This window comes from Ambystoma mexicanum, chromosome 5q, assembly GCF_040938575.1.
Source record: "Ambystoma mexicanum isolate Mex_15411 chromosome 5q, UKY_AmexF1_1, whole genome shotgun sequence".
NCBI classification, from domain to species: Eukaryota; Metazoa; Chordata; class Amphibia; order Caudata; family Ambystomatidae; genus Ambystoma; species Ambystoma mexicanum.
The window spans coordinates 88,265,135-88,285,843 of NC_090933.1; the positions used below are offsets into that span (position 1 = coordinate 88,265,135).

At 46.8% G+C, this 20,709-nt stretch overlaps 1 protein-coding gene across 2 annotated transcripts in view; it reads left to right on the plus strand.

Annotated features, from left to right (window-relative positions):
* SCGN (secretagogin, EF-hand calcium binding protein) overlaps positions 1-20,709 on the plus strand; it is a 447,132-nt gene that overhangs the window by 257,979 nt on the left and 168,444 nt on the right. For both annotated transcript variants that reach the window (XM_069620566.1, XM_069620565.1), the window contains one exon: positions 15,500-15,589. In XM_069620566.1, coding sequence (XP_069476667.1) covers positions 15,500-15,589 — 90 coding nt within the window. The remainder of the gene's footprint in view (positions 1-15,499; positions 15,590-20,709) is intronic.

Here is a 20,709-nt window from a genome sequence, read left to right on the forward strand (position 1 = left end):
ACAATGCCTTTGCTCCAAAAATAAACGGAAATGAAGTAAATTGGCTCCTGTATGCGGACGATCTAGTCCTATTGGATTTAACACCAATAGGACTGCAACGGAAATTGCAGATCCTTGATCAATATGTCACGCAAAACGGATTAACTGTGAATTCCCAAAAATCTGTAATCCTAACTCTGCAAGATCTTCAAAAAAACAAAAAGAGAGAGGGCCTGAAAAAGTTTAAATGGAGAATTGGGAAGGAGTCCTTAAAAAGCGTTGACCAGACCATGTATCTTGGCATGTGCATTAGCTCAAGTATCAACGAATCTCCTTGGGTTGCGAAAACAAAGGATATATGTAAACAACTAACAGCACAGGCCTGTATACTTAACAAGAAGTTTGGTAAACATTCATTAAAACCTGTCATGGACTTCTATAAAATTAAATTCATTCCGGCAATTACACATGGAGCCAACAGTGCCCTGGGATGTCCAGACACATTATGGTCTTCGCTTGAACATCACTTCTGGTCCAAAGTCTTGCGTCTCTAAATGGGTGTACCAACTGCTTGCATAAGATACAAGCTAAGTCTCTTGTCAATCAACGCAATAGTAACATGGACCACTCTAAATGAATTTAGAAAAATAACCTCTGATTCAATTGCTCCCCAATATCAGATTCTAACCAATGCAGACACAGGACCGGCAAATTGTATTCTGTCCCAATGGATAACACGCTGTGACAACATCCTCAGTGATCTATGCATCAATAGAGAGTTACTTCATATGAATCCTGTCAAAGTAAAATTACTACTATGGCAACAAGATTGGATTGATACAGGGGGCATAAGAGGAAATCATAGAATTATAAGAACATGTCCAGCCGAAGCAAGAAAACTAAATGATCCTCAATCTTACTTGCTTAAGTTCCCAAATACTGCCCGTAGACTCCTTTATATGAAATTTCGCTTGAACCAATTTCCAACAAGAGAAATGTTGGCAATTCGACAAAAAGATGGAGCTCCAATATTGACCTGTCGCTTATGTGGGGAGGAAAATGAAACTTTGAAACACCTTATTCTCTTCTGCACACAATTGCGACAGGAACGATCTATTCACTTGAGAAAATATATTGTGGCAAGACCAACCCTGTCTGCTGAGGATTGGTGGGATATGATGCATCAAGACGTGGAACGCAGCCTAACAATCGAACTGACTTTCCTTCTTGAAAAGATGATCGAAAAGCTGGAAAAACATAAAAACAACATCAAAGACGCCCTAATTTCAGCTTGAACATTGGCAACCTAAGAGTGTTTTGGACTGCAAACGCTCCATATTTAGTCTTATGCCTCTCCCTCTCGCCTTCTTCTAGTCTTTCTGTATATCTTTGCCCTTATTTTCCGATTGGCGCTCCTTCTGCGGATCTTTGTTCTTCAAGAATGAACTTTCTAATGTATTTGAGATTTTTTCTTTTTTTCTATTTTTTAAAGGTTTGTAACAAACCAATAAAAAAAAACAAAAAAAAAACAATGCAAATTTTCCTTTTTAGTGTTTTGGGGCTTCAGGGGGATCTTAGCTTTTCCCATCCTTTGCTGTTTCCTTTCACATGGGTTCAATGCTTAAGACTCATTCCTTAAATCTACATGGCTTGACGATAGTATGAGGGCAGCCGCCATCACCATTAGGGGGAATGCCACACCTTCTGAAAAGGTTAGTGGGACCCTGTTGGTAATCTACAATTTCACTGTCTTGGTAGGAATGTTGTGGACGGAGGTTGGGTTCCCATTTTGGAATTCTTTTGGGAATTAATCATTTTCATAATGTTAATGTTAGCCTTGCTGTTTCACCCAATGAAAAACTGCGATTCACTTAAGTCAGTGGTCATTATCATACAAATATTCACATTTATCAGTAAAGGTATTCACTTTTTGTTTAAATATTTATTTATTGAATCATAAACCATCAGCATGACAGCATTGTTACATGTGCAAATATACATAAAGCAATCGTAGCAGAGTTCTAACCATGCATTGACAGGAAGGGTCTGTAAACAATGTTGATTTGTTAAAACAATTAGGGGCAAATGTACGAAAGTCTTTACCCCAGAAAACCACATTTAGCATGCAGTGAAAGAGAAATCAGGGATTCTGACCATGTATTGTTTGGGCAGAATTTTGGTGAAGAGACTTATTGATCAATTAGTTTTGATGCAGATCCCAAATATCATTTGTTCTAGCTGTATCCAGTATTGCATTCTTGTAGATTACTACCACGTCGTAGCAAAAAGCAATGTCATGCATCCATGTTTGCAATAATGGGGGAGGGCCCCTCACCCATGTTCTAGTCACGCATCGCTTAGCCAATACAAGTAGTAGACCCACCAGTCACCTGGCATTCATAGGACCATTTTTGTGTAACTCTACAAGGCAATAATAGGTGGCGTCTCAATAGATTCACCTACCATTTTGTTAATATTTCGGAATACTCTAATCCAGAATTTGGCTACTCCAGGGCAAGTGCAGGAAGTTTGCCAGGCTGGACGCGCAACCTTCTGGGCAGTATCTGTGTAATTGTTCAGGGGTGTTATATATTTGATGCAAAATCTTAAAATGAAGCAATTTGAAATGGCTGTTAAAAGAAACAGATTTCGTCTGCGAACAATAGTATTTCCACACCTCTTCAGTTATAGGCTGTTCCATATATGTTCATAATGAGTAGAGGCGTGTATAGAGGTGTCTCAGCTACCTTAGTTGTCACCTGAGTCCACGCAGCACAGGTATAAGCAACTATGTTAACCTCACCAACCTTGTTCGGAGTTCCCTTAAGTATGACCAATCTAAGCAGGGCTGGTGTAGCTATTTCTCTTTTGATTCGGACATGAGATCTATCAGGGTTCGTGAGTACCAATAAGATAGAAATTGTGCCTGAGCAGCGAGGTAATAGCTTTCAAAGTACGGCAGGCCCCCTCGGACAAGCAGCACTATTAATCTATCCCAGCCAATTCTGGTCTCTTTGCCAACCCATATAAACCGGGAAAGGATGCTCCAGATTGATTTAAAAACTGGACGGGGAAGCACAAGCAGCAAGTTTGAAAGCAAGCACAAGAATCTCGGAAGCAAGGCCATTTTGACCAGAGAGATCCTCCCGAACAGTGACAACGGTAGGTTTCTCAAGGGCCCGGCTATAATGCTCCCGAAAAATTATCCAGTGTTTCTATCAATCTCTATTCCCAAATGATTGGTCTTGCATACGTGGCATTGTAATCCCAGCCCATAAGCAAATTCGATAGTCCAATCAGTGAGGGGAAATGAGACTAACTTTGACATATTATAATCAGAGCTGAAAAGACACTAAATTCCTGAATACTGTGCATCACCGGGCCTACGTTAATTAGGGGAATTTCAAGAAGCAACTACTCAGGATTGTCACCAGATCACCTCGTATTGTCCTCAAAATTCCAGACTCTCTAGATATCCAAACCCCTCTAATGACGCATTGCAATGCCTCCCACAGTGTAGAAGGGGATATCACTGAGCCAGTACTGTCCTCGAAAAAGGTAACAATATCCTCTTGATTGGAGGCATGAAAGAGCGAAAAAGATACAGCACTGAATTTAAATTTCCAATAAAGCCCGCCCCGTTTTGTACTGAGAATACAGAGTCGTAAGCAGACATGGGAGTGACCCGACAGCATTTGCGTGTGCGACGCACACTCCCCTGTCCAGCTAGCTCTCTCATCAGGCACAAGGATCAATTCGGGAGGGAGTGCGGTGTACAGAAAATTACAAGGTTAATTAAAAGGTCAGGTCATGCACCAACAGATTCAGAGTAGTGTGGTGAATGTATTTTGAGGGCATAGCAATTAATCAAGGTGACCGGGTGACCATAAATGATTCCAGTGACCACCAGTGTTGTGCCCACTGGTTCCCTGGTGGACCCTTTCAAACATAACTTCTCAGTGACTTGTGCAGTAAAATGGCAACCACCCTAGCTTAAGTGGAAAAGGTGGAAAATTATCTATGAAACTACCAGCTTCTAGCAAATCGTGACTCCGTAGCGGGATGCATGTGTATTTCCGGTAAGAAGGCAATGTTAATTCAGTACCTATCCATGTAAATTAAGATTTTCCTTCCTTTGAACTAGCGATTAATCTGGTTTTGTGGAGCCACGAACATTCCACAAAACCAGATTAATCCCCTTTATGATGTGTAATAGCTTAGGAGTCAGTTCAAATCCTTTAGGTACAGAAGGCAGAGTGTTGGGCCATAGAGACCAGTTCCCTGCAAAAGTCCATCGATAAGACCTCCCTACATCATGCGTTTTACTAATTGATAGTTGTACCATGCTGTAAAATATAACAACTGTGAACTTAAACATTTTAGAATTCCCCCCTGCTTCAACCCCCACCAGCAATCCCAAAACACCAGTGAATAGCTAACTCCCACCCAATAGAGGAGCCCATGCCAAGGTGTACTTCTCTGTGGGGCAGCTGTGACGAATCAGTAATGGTTCTTCCCAGAAACCTGGCCTGGGACCCTTCTCATGTGGCCAAGGAAAGGCATATGCTCAATGGTCCCAACCGTGGGGGTGGTGTACTGCTGGAGGATCACATTGGGGGGACAGGTCAGGAAGACTGGGAAACCCCCCTGTTTAACTTTCCCCGTAAACCCACACTTTTGATGGATGTTTGCCAAACTGCCGAAGTTAAAAGAACTAATTTTGCTGTTCTGGACTACATGTCCCATAATCCCAAAAGTACTGGGATGTCAAAGAGAGCTGGAGAGGCATGCTATGGCAGTAGTCAGGCAATTAAGCCAAATAGCCCACACGCAAAGCAACCTGGGAGGTATAAAAGGCCCCCTCAGGTGCAGGCAATAAGAGGGAGCTAGAACTGTAGCTGCAGTGAGCGCTGGAGTAGCAGAGGCAGAAGGAAGAAGGCACAGTGCAGACAGTTCAAGCAGAAGTGGGAGAACCCGAGGGGCACCGGAATGTGGATGCAGCAGATTTTACCTGCTTGGTCTGAGAGGGTCCTGGTTTCCCAAACTCTGAAGTGCAGAGGCTGTGCAGCGGAAGACATGCAGGGAGGCTGTTTTTCCTCCATGTGAGCCTGATTGCCGTGATTGCTGTGCAAGAGTTGTGTTGGAGACCGAAGCGAGGAGCTGTGGGCGAGTCGCAGGTCTCAGGAGCGAGAGGGGCTTCAAAAGAGAGTTGCTGAACCGGAGACATCTGAGCAGAGGAAAGGTGCAGATCCCTGAAAAGCCAGAAGCAGTAGAAGTGGGCAATCCACAGAACAAGGATCACAGAAGCTGGTGAGTCAAACCTGGCATTCTGAATCCTTGCACGAACATTTCCGGCAACAGTATCCAGTTCCAATATTCACTCGCATTTAAGTTAAAACGAGCTGAAGTGTTAATTGAAGCCTTCAAACAAAGGGACAATGGGAAAGTAGCACTTGCATGTGATCGAGTAATTCACATTTCACTTGCGTGAAGAGCAAACATTACAAAGATCATTGTTGAAACCTTAAAGCTCATAAACTTTATGAAAAAGTGGTTGAGTGTCTTCCATTACACAGAATAATGTTACGAAAGACATTGTTAAACCTCTAATATTTGTAAAACTTTATTCACCTGAACCTGGGATACAAGTCGTGTAAGAAGTCAAGTGGTTAAACATTGTAGCAATGCATATGCGGCTGAAGAGAAAGAGCAAACATTGCCCAAGCCAAGAGTCTTTCCCTATTTTACACTGAAAGCAGCCTTTCTCAGAGCCAGAACGCAATCGTATCCATACTGTGAGGACAAAAGAAGTCCAATCTTGCTGAAGACATCAATGTGCAAGCACTATCTGAAACCAAGAGAGTGGCACCAACGTTTTGGGGTAATTGCTTGGCTAACAGTTGGCAGAGAAAGTGAGGGCAAAGTTTAGAAAGGGGAACTTGCTGCTCATAAAAATTGTTGAAGTTGACACAACCTACATTACCAAATACTGTGAGAGAGGTAGGTCATACAGGCAAACTTGGGTTGTTACTGTGGCAGACAGACAAGAGAGGCAAAGAGGCTGCCCCTTTTGAAGATATACATTCAGAGGAAGAGTGCCTTGCCTATGTGAAGGTGTTGAAGTACCGTGAAGGGAGTCTTGTCAAATTCTGTCTATTTATTTTTAAATATTTTTGTTGGCATTTAGTTAAAACATTTTGCGTTACATGAGGTTGATAAGGATCATGCAGTAATGCCAGTTTTTGGTAATAACCATCAAACAAACAGAACAAAACAAGTCAAGCGGTTTTCTACTACAATCTTGGCGTATGGGAACATGGGACCGAGCGGGCGACCCGGCGTCCGGAGTGCAGTTCTTGCCCCTTTCCTCAAGGCATCCCCCCCAGTTCTCATATAGTTGCCGCCTGGGCATGGGGGGTCACACTTCATGGTATGCAGTTCATTCATGGGGGTCTGTCGTCGGATGGGTGAAACATGTCCCACACCAGTGTTTTCCAAGCAACCCATTTGTCGTTGCCATCCAACCCTGATCTATTGACTGCCTCCATCCATACTTAGTTTCAGCCTCCGCCCATCTCTCGAATTCCCTGTGCCAGTGTTGGTATTGTGGCCCCCCAACCCTCTTCCATGACATGAGATGGTTCTCTTGGCCAGGATGCTTGTGAGGTCCATAAATCTGAGCACATGTTTATGTTTGCTGATCCTGGGGTAAATTCCAAGCAGGCACTCCTTTGGTGACCACTCGTACCGGACAACACAGGCTGTTCTGCAAGCTTGCTCTATTCATGACCAGAAATCCCTCACCCGCTCACAGCCCCAGAACATGTGTGTCATGTCAGCTTCCTCCCTTCCGCACCATGGGCATTGCAAGCTAGCGTTCTTATTGAAGGTGGCTATCCTATGTGGGGTTATGTAAGTTCGGTACAACACTTTTAGCTGTATCAATTTGAAACAGTGGTTTCGTGACACTGCTTTGGGGTAGCTCAGCGCCCTCTCCCAATCCTGTTCTGTTAGTGTCGTGCCCAAGTCTTCCTCCTATTGTTCTTTTAGCGCTGCTCTCTTGGGGTTGGGTGTGTCTATGAGCATACTATATAGTCTTGATACTGGGCGCCAGCCATCGCTAAGGTTGTACATCAGAGTGAGGATTGGCCCAGCCAGCGACTCATCCGGCCAGCCCTCCCAGCCATCTCTGGCCACTTTTCAAACCCGTTGGTACCACAGGAACTGCCCGCCGGGGACCCTCTCCCGTTCCTGTATTGAGTTGAACTCCCTGAAGGCCCCCTCGTCATACATGTGTCCCCACGTGTATATCCCATTCCCTTCCCATCTTCGCAGTGCCGCCAAGTCTGTGCTGTCCTGGCATGGCCTGCCGCTATTAGTATTTCTGGGGAGTAAGGGTGCGTGACCTTCAGTACAGCTTGTGTCCTCTTCCATATTTTCCTCCCCAGTGTTACCACCATTGCAGTGTGCTCCGCCGCCCCAAGAGTAACCCAGAGTGCTTCTTTTAGTGTAGTGGGCGCAACTAACTGTTGTAGCAAAATAGTCTCCGAGGTGGGGTCATCGGACAGCCATTTTACCACGTGGCTAAGTTGGGCTGCCAGGTAGTACTTTTCCAGATGTGGCAGTTTCACGCCTCCCTGGTCATATGGCAGGTATAGCGTTTTTAGTGAGAGTCTGTGGCGGGCAGCGCCCCATAGGAACCCCTGGATCAGCTTCTCCAGTATGCGAAAGAAGGAAGCTTTGATATAATAATGCACATTGTTAAAGAAGTATAAGAATCTTGGGAGGATGATCATCTTGGTGATAGCTACTCTGCCTAGTAGAGATAACGGTAGCTTGGCCCAGAACTTCATGGAGTTCCTCATGCCATGCAACACTCTAGCCGTGTTATGTTCGTGTAGTTGTTCAAGCGTGCGTTTGATGTTGACCCCCAGGTACTTAAACAAGACAGTTTCCCATCTGAGGCCAACCGCAGGCAGCGTGCTGGAGTCTCTCCTTGCCAGTCCGGCTATTGGGAATATGCAGGATTTGGATCTGCTAAAGCTGATTCCGGATACCTTGGCATAGTTGTCCAGTATTTCTAGGATAACCGGGATGTTTAGATGTGGGTCCCTAACATATAAAAGCACGTCATCCGTGTAGAGTGACAATAGGTGCCCCACTCCCCCAACCCAGATACCCGCGTCTAGGTACTGTTTCCTAAGGTATATCGCTATTGGTTCGAGGCCCAGGACGTACAGCATTGAGGAGAGCGGGCAGCCCTGCCTAGTCCCCCTCTTTATGTCCCAGATTGCAGACACGAACCTCCCTGTTTTTACCCTGGCCTTGGAATTAGTATACAGGATGCGGACCCAGCGAATAAAGACCTCCCCGAATCCAAACCCCCTCAGTGCCGCCAGCAACCACTCCCAGTAGATTGAATCAAATGCTTTGATAGCGTCCAAGGAGAGTATAGCGTATTCCTTTTGAGATCTCTTGGTCTGCGCCAAAATGTGTTGCAGTCTGCGCAGGTTTAAAGCAGTGCTGCGCCTAGGTATGAAGCCTGTTTGATCGCTGTGTATTAAGTCCCCAATTATTATATTCAGGCGTTTGGCAAGGATTGTGGTGACGATTTTGACGTCATAGTTTAGCATCGCCAAAGAGCGGTAGGAGTCGCAGCTTTCTGTTGGTTTCCCAGGTTTGGGTATCGGGACAATTAATGTTTCCCTCATAGATCCCGGTAGTACCCCATTGGTGAATGCTTCTCGATAGACCTCGAGCAATACCGGTGTGATGATATCGTCATATGCTTTGTAGAACTCTGGGGGGAGTCAGTCGCTACCCGGTGTTTTGCCGGAGGTGACGGACCTGATTGCCTCAGTAATATCCTCACCCATTATTTCAGCGTCTAGGGCCTCTCTATGTGTTACCTCTATTTTGGGAAGGCCTATTTCTTCCAGTGTGTCTAATATATCTGAGTGTGCCACTTGATGGTCGTGGCTGTATAAGTGGGAGTAGAAATCCCGGAATGTATTGTTTATGCCTTGTTGTGTTTTATGTGATGTGCCTGTTTCGTCCTTAATTTCAGTTATTTGGTGTTGTGGGTGTTCCCTTCTACATAACCATGCTAGCAGCCTGCTTGGTCTGTCACCCTCAGCGTGCAAATTTGGCTGTTTTCACTGTGTAGTCAAATTTGGAGAGCCTACCCCATGCTTCTAAGCAATTTCCTCACATCAATGCTAGTTCTTCCTCCTCCCCCTGTGTCCCTTTGGTGTTGGCTTCCTTGTGTTTTATCTCCTCTTCCATTTTTTCCAGTTCAACCCTTAATGTTTTCCGTATGCCTCTTGCTCCGGTGATGGCCTCCCCTCTGACAACCACTTTCATTGCTTCCCATACTGTGCCCCATTGTTCAACGCTGCCCACGTTTATTTACATGTACCCTTCCAGTTTGTCCCGTAACCCCTCCGCAAAAGCCTGGTCTGTCAGGGCATCTGGTGATATGTGCCATAGTGGTAGGGGTGGTCTGGGGCCCCTCACTTTCCACATCACCTGCAGTGGGGAGTGGTCCGATATTGAACTGCCCAAGTATAGAGCTGAGTCCATTTGTGGCTGGTAATGTTTGGGTACGAATAGATAGTCTATTCTGGTGCGCAGGGCGTGGGGGCGGAGAAGTACGAGTACTCTCTGTCCATTGGGTGGAGTTCTCGCCACACGTCGACCAGGTCCAAGGTTTCTATCAGCGTGTTAAGCACACCGGTCGCCGCATCATTCCTGGTTACTGGTGATTTGGATCTGTCCAGTTCCCAGTCCCTAACGCAGTTAAAATCACCCGCCCAGATGCAAAGGCTGTCTTGACAGCTGGCTAGTTTGGCTCCCAGTGTGTCCAAGTGTTTTGGGATTCCGTAATTGGGGAGTTTATTATGCTGATTTCAGTCTGTTCAATCCAGCCCCTCACCACCAGATATCGTCCCTCTTGGTCTGCCTCCCAGCTCGATACTTTGAATGGGACCAATGGGCTAATCCAGATGAGCACTCCCCGGGCATATTTGGAATAGGGAGCCCCGTACACTGCCTATCCCAGTGATCTCTCAGCACCCCCAGGGTTTGTTGCGTCAAGTGGGTCTCCTGAAGCAGAGAAATGAATACCTTCTTCCTATTAAGGAAAGACTTGATTCTGTTTCTGCGTATGTAGGTGCCCAAACCCCGGACATTCCATGTTAGGATTCTAATGTTGTGGGCCATTTTGGTGTGTGCGTCCCCGCTGGTTGGCTCTGGGGTCATCCAGCCATTGCTCTCGCCCCAGCTGACGAGCTGGCCCATCACTCCAGCTGAGCCTACCCCCCACCCAATAACATTCAACAGCACACCCGTTCTTCATGTTACATGTGCCATTTTGTGTAGAGATCTCACCGATTGCATGTTTAAAACAAACAAAAACCAAACAAACTTGTAACCACACCCTTGTGTCTGTGGCGCTCGAGCGCCCCCGCAACTGACAGGCCCTCCAGAGCCAAGGTGTGCGGGCTGTGATGTGTCAGCAACCGGCCGACACTGAATGGTTAGTGGGGTGTGTACTCTCACCCCGTCGGAGGCTCCCGCCTCGCTCCTGCCTCATAACAAACTGTGGCGACCTTCTTGGTTCTTTACTTGTGCCCATGAGAGCTTCCTTTGTTGCATTCCACCCATGGCTGTCTGGACCGCTGTTCCTCATGTGACCGCTTCCTGGCCATCATCAAGGTTGTTGTGCTCCAGCCACATATTGGCCGCAGCCGGCATTTCTAGAAAAACAGCGTGCCCTTTATAGAGGACCTTGAGCTGGGACGGGTACATCAGCATGTACTTGAGGTTCAATTTCCTGAGTTTCAGCTTGACAGGTACAAAAGAGTTCCAGGCCCTCTGCACCACTGGGGTGCAATCCGGGTATATGGCTATGTTGGCGTTGTCCCGGCGGATCACTCCTCCTTCTCTGGAGAACTTCAGTATTGTTTCCCTGTCGCGAAAGTTTAGTATTTTAGCTATCATGGGTCGAGGATGTGAGCTCGGGGGCGGGCTCTTTTGCAGTGATCTGTGGGCCCTTTCCACCGTGAACCCCTGCGATAGCTCCCCAGCTCCAATCTCCTGGAGTATCATGTTTTCAACGAAGCCTGTTGGGTTGGACCCTTCCATTCCCTCTGAGACCCCGAAAACGCGTATATTGTTGCATCAGGCACGCCCTTCCGCATCTTCTGCTCGGGCCTCCAGCATTGTGTTCTTCCTTTCGAGCTCCATCAGTCGCCTCCCCAGGTCGCTAGTGGTTTCTGCTGTCTCTTTCAGGGTCGTTTCAGCCGTTGTGACTCTTTCCGTGAGGTTTCTCATTTCTTGTCTCATCAATTGTACATCCGACTTTACCTCCTCGATCTTGGTGTCAATGAAAGTGCGTAGGGCTGCGATTGCTTCGAGCACCTGGTTATCCTTGCTGGCAGAGCTCTCTACAGGCTGTGCCGCCTGTGTTTCTTGGGCGGTTTGTGGTTGCCCCTTTTGTCTGACGACGTTAAAGGAGTCCATGATTGTTGATTCCTTTTTCTGTTTCATGGATGGCATGTCCCCAGTGGTGGTTGGGATTGCAGGGGGTATCGGTTCTTCTCTGCCGGCGTGCCCTTTGTCATTTATGCGGTGGCGTATCGCTCGTGGGGGGGTTCCCGGGTTGGTGCCATCTGGTGGTTTCCCTCACGCAGTTTTTGTGTCTTGGGTTTCAGGTTTTCCACTGGCCGCACGGTCGGCAAGGGTGCGGCAATGCTATTTAGTGCCCTGGCGCTGGGTTGGCGATGCTGTGTTCCCTATTGCCGCTCATGCCGTGGTCCTCTCTATTCAGCTAATGCAGTGCTCTGATTCTCCCCAGGACTGCTTGTGTTGTGCTGTCGCCTCCACGTGGGGCCTTACAGATCAGCCCTGCCGTGTGCAAACTCAGGATTGTGGCCACGCGCCTGGCAGGGATCGATTTGTATCAGGTGCCCCCTGGTGGGTTCTGTCGCTGTCGAGTGCTGGTGACCGTCTCCAGGTCTGGATATGATATTCTCCTCAGGGGGCAGGGGTCCATGGCACCAGCCACAGGCACCGTAGTAGGTCCAGAGCACTCCGCGTCGTTTGTGTGTCGCAGACCCTCATGTGTGGGGGTCCCTCAGAGTGTTGTGTCGCACGCCATCCTTGTCACAGCGTGCTCTGTTGTAGTTCCCAGCTCCCAAAGCCCTCTGTGGTTTGTGGAGGCTGTGGTCTATTGCCCCAGGATCTGAGCTCTAATGTCCTCAGTTAGGCACAGGATGGGTTGCCTCCAACGTGATGTGGCAGGCAGTGGGCTCCAGCACCCTGCCCAGTGCCTTGTTCTCGGCCCGCCTAGCGCTTCTGCAGCAAGTGCATGGTCCCGGGGATGGTGTCCTAGCTCTGGGTCATCTGTTGTTGCGTGTCCCTGCCCACGCTATGGCGAACGTCACCCGCGATCTGTGGGGGACCACAGGTGGTTGTGTCCAGGTTTCACGTGGCCCCAGACCCCGTGCTCGCAGTATGTTTGGTTTTGTGTACTGTGGGAGCGCAGGTGTGCCACGTACCTTTCGTCCCTCGTGGCGTTTCCCTGCACTCGTGTGCAGAGGGTGCCAGTTCCTCCCCAGCCCGCACCCGCCGATCCTTGATCAGGGCAGGACTCTCCGTCTCCACCTGACGTCAGCGGAGCTGCACTGCCGTGCTTCAGGGCAGCGGGCGCGTGTCATGGGCAGCCCAGGCCGCCCGCAGCAGGAGATGGCCCGCCTCCACGCTTGGGTCAGTAGGCTCGCCTTAGCGCACGAGGGAGTTCAGGCAGCCACCTGACGTCAGCGGAGCCGCACTGCCGTGCTTCAGGGCAGCGGGCGCGTGTCATGGGCAGCCCCGGCCGCCCGCAGCAGGAGACGGCCCGCCTCCACGCTTGGGTCAGTAGGCTCACCTTAGCGCACGAGGGAGTTCAGGCAGCCACCACAGCAGGTCTCTGTGACCCCCAGGATCCTCCACAGCACCTTCTCAGTGTGCCGGAGCGCACAGCGCCGCCAGGCTTGCTCGGCGCCGCGCGTGCCAGACGCTCCTCCCCCTCACTGCCAAATCGATGTCGCGTCAGCCATCTTGAAGCCCGGGGGGTCCCGACTTTACCGTCGTCTCCTCACCCGCCCGCACTCCATTTTTTTGATTTGTGCGGTCCGGGGGTTGGGGAAATTCCTATTGTGTCCGTTGGTGCGGGCAAAGCCACACTGTTATGTCTTCTGATTGAAGAATGCAGGATCTTTCCAGGATCTGGGCAGGAACCGCGGGTGAAAGCTTCCTCAGGCATGAGCTCAAGCCACGCCCCCGTCAAATTCTGTCTAGAGTCATAATACTACCAAAGTAGTGGTGGTGTATCTGATTGTCAGTGGATACAAACGTTCAGTGACCCAAGTGAAGTAGAAGGCTATGAGGCAAAGGAGAATGTCCTCAAGGTAAACTATAGCAGTAGTGAAGTGGAAGAAGTAGTAGCACTGTGAAGGTATCCTGACAATTATACCTATTCTAAAGTGTAATACTGAAGCTGTGGATGTATCGCAAAGTACTGAAGTTGGGGTTATATTCCAATTTGAACAGAAGAATAAGTACTGTTAGCCAAGACTCATGTTCCACTAACCTTCTAGAAGTAGTATTTCTTTTGAACCGTATCTTCTTGAAAGTGGTGAAAAAGCTTTGTGGCTGGGAATAACATTGATGCTATTCTGAGGAAGTGGAAATTCTGTATTTGTTCAAGAAGAAGAACTCTGTTGTTGGAACTTTGGTTAACAAAACTTGACCTTGCTATTGGAATTTCAAAAACCGAATTAAGACTTTGCTACCTATGTGGATTTTCTTTTTCTTTTCTTTTGATGAACAGTAGAGCTGAACTAAGCTTGAATCCTGTGGAAGGGAGTTCACCCAGGTTACTGAAAAGGGTCACAAGAAACTGTAACTATCCTGGTTTATGTTGATTGAATTGCCATATATTTATTTCTTTGTTTTGTATGTTTAAGCGTGAGTGCCAGACATCTTGTTTTCGAGTGTTTCCCCTTGTTTTGTTAGGCAGGGAAATCCTCAGCAGAGTTGGGATAGTGAGGGATTTCTTATTATTTTCATCTTAACAAAATGGCATGCTTTGAACAATCATCAAACAGTTGTCCGCCTCGCATTGCTGACCCCTCACACAGCTCCGACCAGATAATCGCATTGCACCCCTCAAGAAATTATTACATGACCGACACCGCATGGGAGAGTGCACCCATATCCTCATTACAGTAGGACCTGGCATCTTCATGAACCCCCTATCACGAATCCCCAGAAAGGGATGAGCCCCCTCAGGATCACCCAAGGAAATTTGTGGAAACAGGCGGCGAGGAGTCTGAAAATTCCTTGGCAGCATCAGGTGTATTGCAAAGAACGATCTTTTCATTGTGTTCCACTCTACGTTCCTTGCCCTCATCACTTGCTTTATTCCCATAAGGGCCTTCCTTGAGGCCTAGCTCTTTGTCGAGAATTGAAGATGGCCTTTATCCTGAGCCATTCTGAGGATGGTGTCACAGACCAGATAGTAAAGTAGACAGGCAATTATCAGCCCTGGTGGGGCTCTGGGTACTGGTTTCTGGTCAGGGACCCTATGAACCCACTGAACAAGAAAGGATGACAAAACCAAGCTGGCTCCAGAGTGTCTTTCACAAGTTGTTCCACCAAGAGTTCCATCGATCCTGTTACCTTTTTCTCCGGGGCACCAGTGACTCTGATGTTATTTCTGTTGGACCTGGGCTCCAAAACATCTTGCTTGTCCACCAGGCTCTGCATGGTTTTCTTAATATTGAATAGCTCAGAGAATGTGGTTATCCCATTCTCGACCGTGGAAACTCTTTCCTCGGCTACGTCCAGCCTTGTCTAACCAGGATTTCATGTGGTCCAAAGTCAGCGCATAGTCATTTTTGCAGTACAAAATGACTTTTCCCGGACTTTGCACGGCAAAAATACACTTTGCACAGTTCCATGAATCAGGGTTTGTGTCAGCAGTGCAGAGTTACTTTTCAGCAGTGCAAATTCACTTTGAACCAGGCAAATAGTCCATGAATCGGGCCCTTAGTATATTGAATAGCGAGAAGGTTGGCATTGGCTAATAAGTTGGACGAGTTACTTTCATTGTTATATAACGACTGATTGTGTTAGGTCACAGTAACGTTTTGAAATGTTATTGTACTATACATGATTTTGATGCATCAATGCAAAAAAAAAAGGCTTCTATTAGCGGATTCTCTCTCGTTTCTGTTAAGGTTGTTATGCATAAAAATGAACCGATTTGATAATGTGGCTTTAGACCTTTAAAACTAGTGACGCCAACTTGAAAAAAAAAGGATGTATTTTCATTTTTAAAAAGGTATGTTTTGTTTCTTCTTTCACCAAGCATGATATTCTGGTAACCTGCAACGTTTATTTGTGCCTGCCTGTTCTTTTGCTGATTTTCTTCTCATGACTCTGTCCTACTTTGCATCTAAATTGTGTCCTTCAGCTTGCCAATATGATCCTTCCAGAGGACGAGAATTTCCTTCTGCTTTTCCGGCGAGAGACGCCCCTAGACAACAGCGTGGAGTTCATGCGGGTGAGTAGTGCCTAGCGCATCCAGTAGAGGGCGCAACAACTTCCGCTAGCAGGAGAGCAAGCTTGCAGAACGGCAGGCGCAGGGCAGGGATCAATCCATCGGGATTTGTCATCGGCTTAATATGTGTTTGTTTTTCGTGAATCCAAAACACATGCAGTTTGGTTATGTTCATCCGGCTAAGGCTGCACACAGAGTTAACTCTCAATGCCACTAACTGGTTAACACACACAGCAGTGTGAGAGGAGTCCGCTACACCAGCTTCAGCACTCAAGGAGGAGAATAGACACCCAACCCACATTAATTAATCCATCAGCCTTAGAACACCTACAGAGCTGGCTAGAATAGAACGGCGAGAAGCAATCATAACACTTACAAAGCGCGTTAGAACAGCACAGGGAGCGCCCCACACAAACCAAACCCTGCCAGGCGTAGCCCTTTTGCCCACCCCGATGATATTGGGAGGATTGGCGAGTGCCACACTCGGACAGATTTCTGAACTTCTGTTAACCTTCATACAACCGACTAACAAAAAACTCAGCATTTCTGCAGACTTACCTCACTCAAAAATCTCACACAACCATCTCTCGCACAACAACCCGCACGCACCTCACAACACTGCAACAACACATAAGCAGCACCAACAACACACGAGGACTGACATCGATCCAATACTCACACCAAAGCTCAGCACCCGGTGTATACCGAGTTGAAGCTGCCAACAGACACCACTCCTCTCACTATCCTACTCCCGCTTCACCTACTAACCCATCCCACCTTCTCATTTGCAGATCCGCCAGAGCACCTGGGGACCAACTCTGTTGGTGACGGTGCCCGGTACAAATACCTTTAATATTTAACATTTAACATATCTAAGGCATTTAGTCTAATGTTTGTAATGAAATAGCAATCATAGGGAAAGGTTCCACTTTTGACTTCTATGCTCCTTCTCTTTGGAATTCTCTGCCCTGTCATCTCCGTGATGTTCCAGCTTTATCACAGTTTAAAAAAGCTGGTAAAACCTTTCTTTTTAATTCTGACGACTAGACCTTTCTTGTGTCATCTCTATCTGTCTTGTGGTTGAGCGACTCATCCCTCCTACTGGACTACATGCGCACTGAGGCCATCTGGCAAGTTGCGATATACAAGCGATACTAATAATAATAAGGATATACTATATATCCAAATTCTTGCTGCTCAACCGACTCACTGATTACACTGGCTCATAGCAACCTACAAACTAAATCAGGGACAGGATGTGGAATGCCTTTTATTCCTCTTAGAAGAAGCACCGGTAAAGCATTTAGAAGCACACAGAATTCCCCAGAAACATTAAGGCACAAACGTGTAAGATTGGACGTCACTGAAAAAAGGAAGCCCAGTCCAGATACATGTGTTTCCAAAGCTACACCTAGGATGGCTAAATATGTTTTGGCATTAACATGTTTCCAGTGGCCCTCTGCCAAGTCTTTCTATGTCATCATCTCTCAGAGGAGCAGGACAGAGTGACACGAGCTGGCGGCTCTGACTATCACATAGTTGGATGGGGGTGGCAGGGTTTCAGTTTCTGCAAATATTTTGAGCTTTTTCTCCAGGATCCTTTGGGCAAGGTGCACAGCATCCTGGAATCAGTGATTTGCTCTACTTTACATACTGTGGCATGGACTCCTTTCCTGAGTTACCTCATAGCTTTGCAGCTGTGTTTAGTAACCTCTGGAGTTTTGATATTTGCGAATGGTTGAGTCCTGAATAGATTGTTTTACAGCTGTCAAATCAGAGAAGGATTAGAGCCTTGATGAGGTCATTCTTCGCTCTGAAATAAATTGCTGGAGCATCCTTCTGAGCATGTTTAGGTGGGAGGTCTTTCCTATTCATGCCATTTTGTGAGGGAGAGGCTAGCCCAGTGCCAGCAAGGACGCTGTAGATCTGTGCACTCTATCTCTCTACACAGCATTCCGTTGTTTTCTCTATTTCTTGTATCCCAATGGCACGAGATGTATCCTGATAGGAACGAGAATTGCACAAGGTGTGGAAACGCTGCTGGAAATTAGCAGCCTGTGATTTGAGAAATGCAATAGGTTTTTTGGTTTAAGGTAGTGAATTGTCCTTGTAATCAACCATCAGGGCTTGGGAGGGGAGATTGGTTATATGTGATTTTAACTAAAAGGAAAATTCGAAGTGGTACATTTCATCGTGACCAAAATACCGAAAAAATACAGAATGTTCTTTTTTTTTATATGTGGGGGTCCCCCAATCCTCCCGATTGTCTATCCTTATAACACCCCCCCAATCCCATCCCGACTCATTTTAACCCCTTACCCCACAAGACTTTATATATTTATTCGATGTTTTTGGTGCTTTCGGTATTATGGTCTTCAGTGAAATGTACCACTCTGAAATATTTTCGGTAAATTGACTGGGTACCGGGGAGATTGTACCCAACTCTCAAAAGCTCAGGAGCATTAGGGATGGTAGCATTAAGGACCGATTTAGACAATATGTCATCTTTTTCAGCACTTCAGTTGGCTAATCCCAACTTGCGCATAGAGTATATTTTGGTTGCTACCAATTTTGGACTGGTAATGTAATATAATGTGCTGTAAAGTGATATTGTATTGTGAAGCACTGTCAGTTATTTGAGACTTTGTACGGCGTGGTAATGCACAAGAAAACGGTGCAGGGATAGTAGTGGGGCAGAGGGAGAAGCAGGTGTGAAGCCTCTGGACGTAATGAGTGCAGGCCAAAATGATAGAGTCCTTGATCCCGGTATGGTTCTATATGGTTTGTGGCACCACTATCCAGAGAAAACCCACAGTCTAATGGATGACAGTGCTTGGATACCGTGAGAGCCATAGGTCTGAGAAATCTGTGGTTGAACTAAAGAGGTGGTGGACCATGCAGTGTGCTCTGTGCAGGGTCACCAAGGTTTATATGGTGGCGACCTTGCTATTAGGCAAAATGCTGCTGTGACAAGAAATGCTTCTCTACGGACTAAACAGCAGTTTGTAAGCTTGCAAGGCCTATTAACGTATCACAGGTTTGCTACAACCTACCTTGCTGTACTACCACTCCGCCCAGAGCCTGTATGAACCACAGACCCACCAAAGTTAATTGTATACCACTGAATTGGACTTAGAGTCTGATTCAGTATCTGGGCTATTTTAAAACATACTATGTGCAATATGGAGTAAATGGCTCCAGGCTGTTAGAATCAATGAAAAGAGAACTGGGGAAATATAGCAGATTGGTCATAGTATGTAATAGAAAGTATTAGCACGCGAAACAGAAATTTGCTGTGGCTTTTGCTTTCAATCAATCCCAGTTGGAATTTTGAAGGCCAAAATGTCTCTGCTCCAGGGCTTGATTGCGAAGTTCATGTCGTCAACATTGGGCAAGGGTTTTCAGGTCTTCGGCAAAGAGTGCAAGAGGATGAAGAGAATTGGTCTCTTGCAAATTATTGATCTACTTCTTGGCAATGTAGAGACTTGACTAATGTTTGGTGACATATGGCTAGAGCAGTATCTGGAAGCCCCTGACACATGGTTACTTAATATGTGGCATGCAAGATGATGTGGTCTACATCTCCCATCATTCTTCTCCAGTGTCTAAACTGGCAGGGGCTAATGCGAGTTGAAGTCCTCAATATCTGGGGGGGGGCAAACAATGAGTAAGCAGGCCCTAGAGAAATAACCTCAACCTTAGAAACAAGTCTCTGAACTGTGTCTTTCTGTGCAAGCCCCGTAAGCAGAAAAGGAGTTTGGAATAAAGTAGCAACACAAAAAAAGCCTGACAACCCCCCTTCTCATCTTACGCTGATTCATTGGAATCCAGATTGTTTATTTATTTTATTTATTTCCATTTATAAATCGCACAACTGCCCTAGGGCATCGTGGCACTGTTACAGAATATTCACTTAGGTGCAGGTTACATGGGAGAAAGACTTTGGGGGTCATTACGAATTGGGCGGTAAGGGTTAACGGTCACCGGTAAGGATGCCGGTGCCGGTAAACCCTTACCGCCCTATTCTGAGGTCCCTTAGCAGGTCCCAGGGGTTCTCTGCGGGTCCCGTTAAGGGACCTTGGAGCTAATAACGGGCCCTCAATTTGCGGGCCTGTTATTAGCGCCTTCCCCATTCCCATTGAGCCCTATGGGGGCTGAAATGGGAATGGGGAATGGTAAACTGTATGGGGACTTACCTGGTCTGCATAGGTCGGAATGTCCCGGTAAGTCCCCATTCAACCAGACCGGACACGGACCCGGGTTTGGAGGCAGCCATGGCGCTAATAGCGCCATGGCTGCCTCCAAACTCGTAATGATCCCCTTGGTCTTCAGAGCCTTTCGGAAGGCCATGAGAGAAGTTTCTTTACTAAGTTTGAGTGGTAGGGAGTTCCAAGATTTTGGTGCTAGCACTTCAAAACTGGAGCCTCCTGCTTTGACTCTGTTAAAGGCGGGGATTGTGAGTTGATGTGAGTATAGGCCGCATTTGGGTCTGAGAGTGGGTGCATGGTGTATTCTTTCGGTAAGATAAGGGGGTGTTATGGTGGCATGATCGGGGACCATCATTTAGTGAAATTTGATTTGTTTTGTAATAGCGAATTTGTGTCCATTTGACAATGCAAGTGTTCTTTCAACCTCTGAGAATCTGCCAAACTAAGATAACTGCAGAAGCAGCACCAAGTTCTCTTCGCAAGCATTCAGCCATCTTCCTTATGATCAGAAATTTGAATGACTTCTTAGAAACTACAGGAAGACTTAACTATCACAACTAGGCTAGCCACGTGGACCTATACGAAGGGGCGGCATAACGATTTTGAGCGAGAGGTGTCTGACTGGGAGGGGATGAAAATGTGGGGACAGATTTTGAAACTCCTTTCAAATTCATGAAGATAAAAGAGGTATCATAAGGTTTTACATATATGCTTCCTGGTCCTCGGTTACACACAGGATCAAGACAGGTGATGTAGGGGACGTGGAAAGAGCAGCACAGTATTACATGTTTAGTAAAGCAGCCCGGTGCTGAACCGGTTTGAGTGGAAGTATATTGTGTTATAAGAGAGAACCCCTCTGGCACTACTGTGGGACCTGATGGCAGTGCCATTTAACAACCCAGATAAATTGTGCTC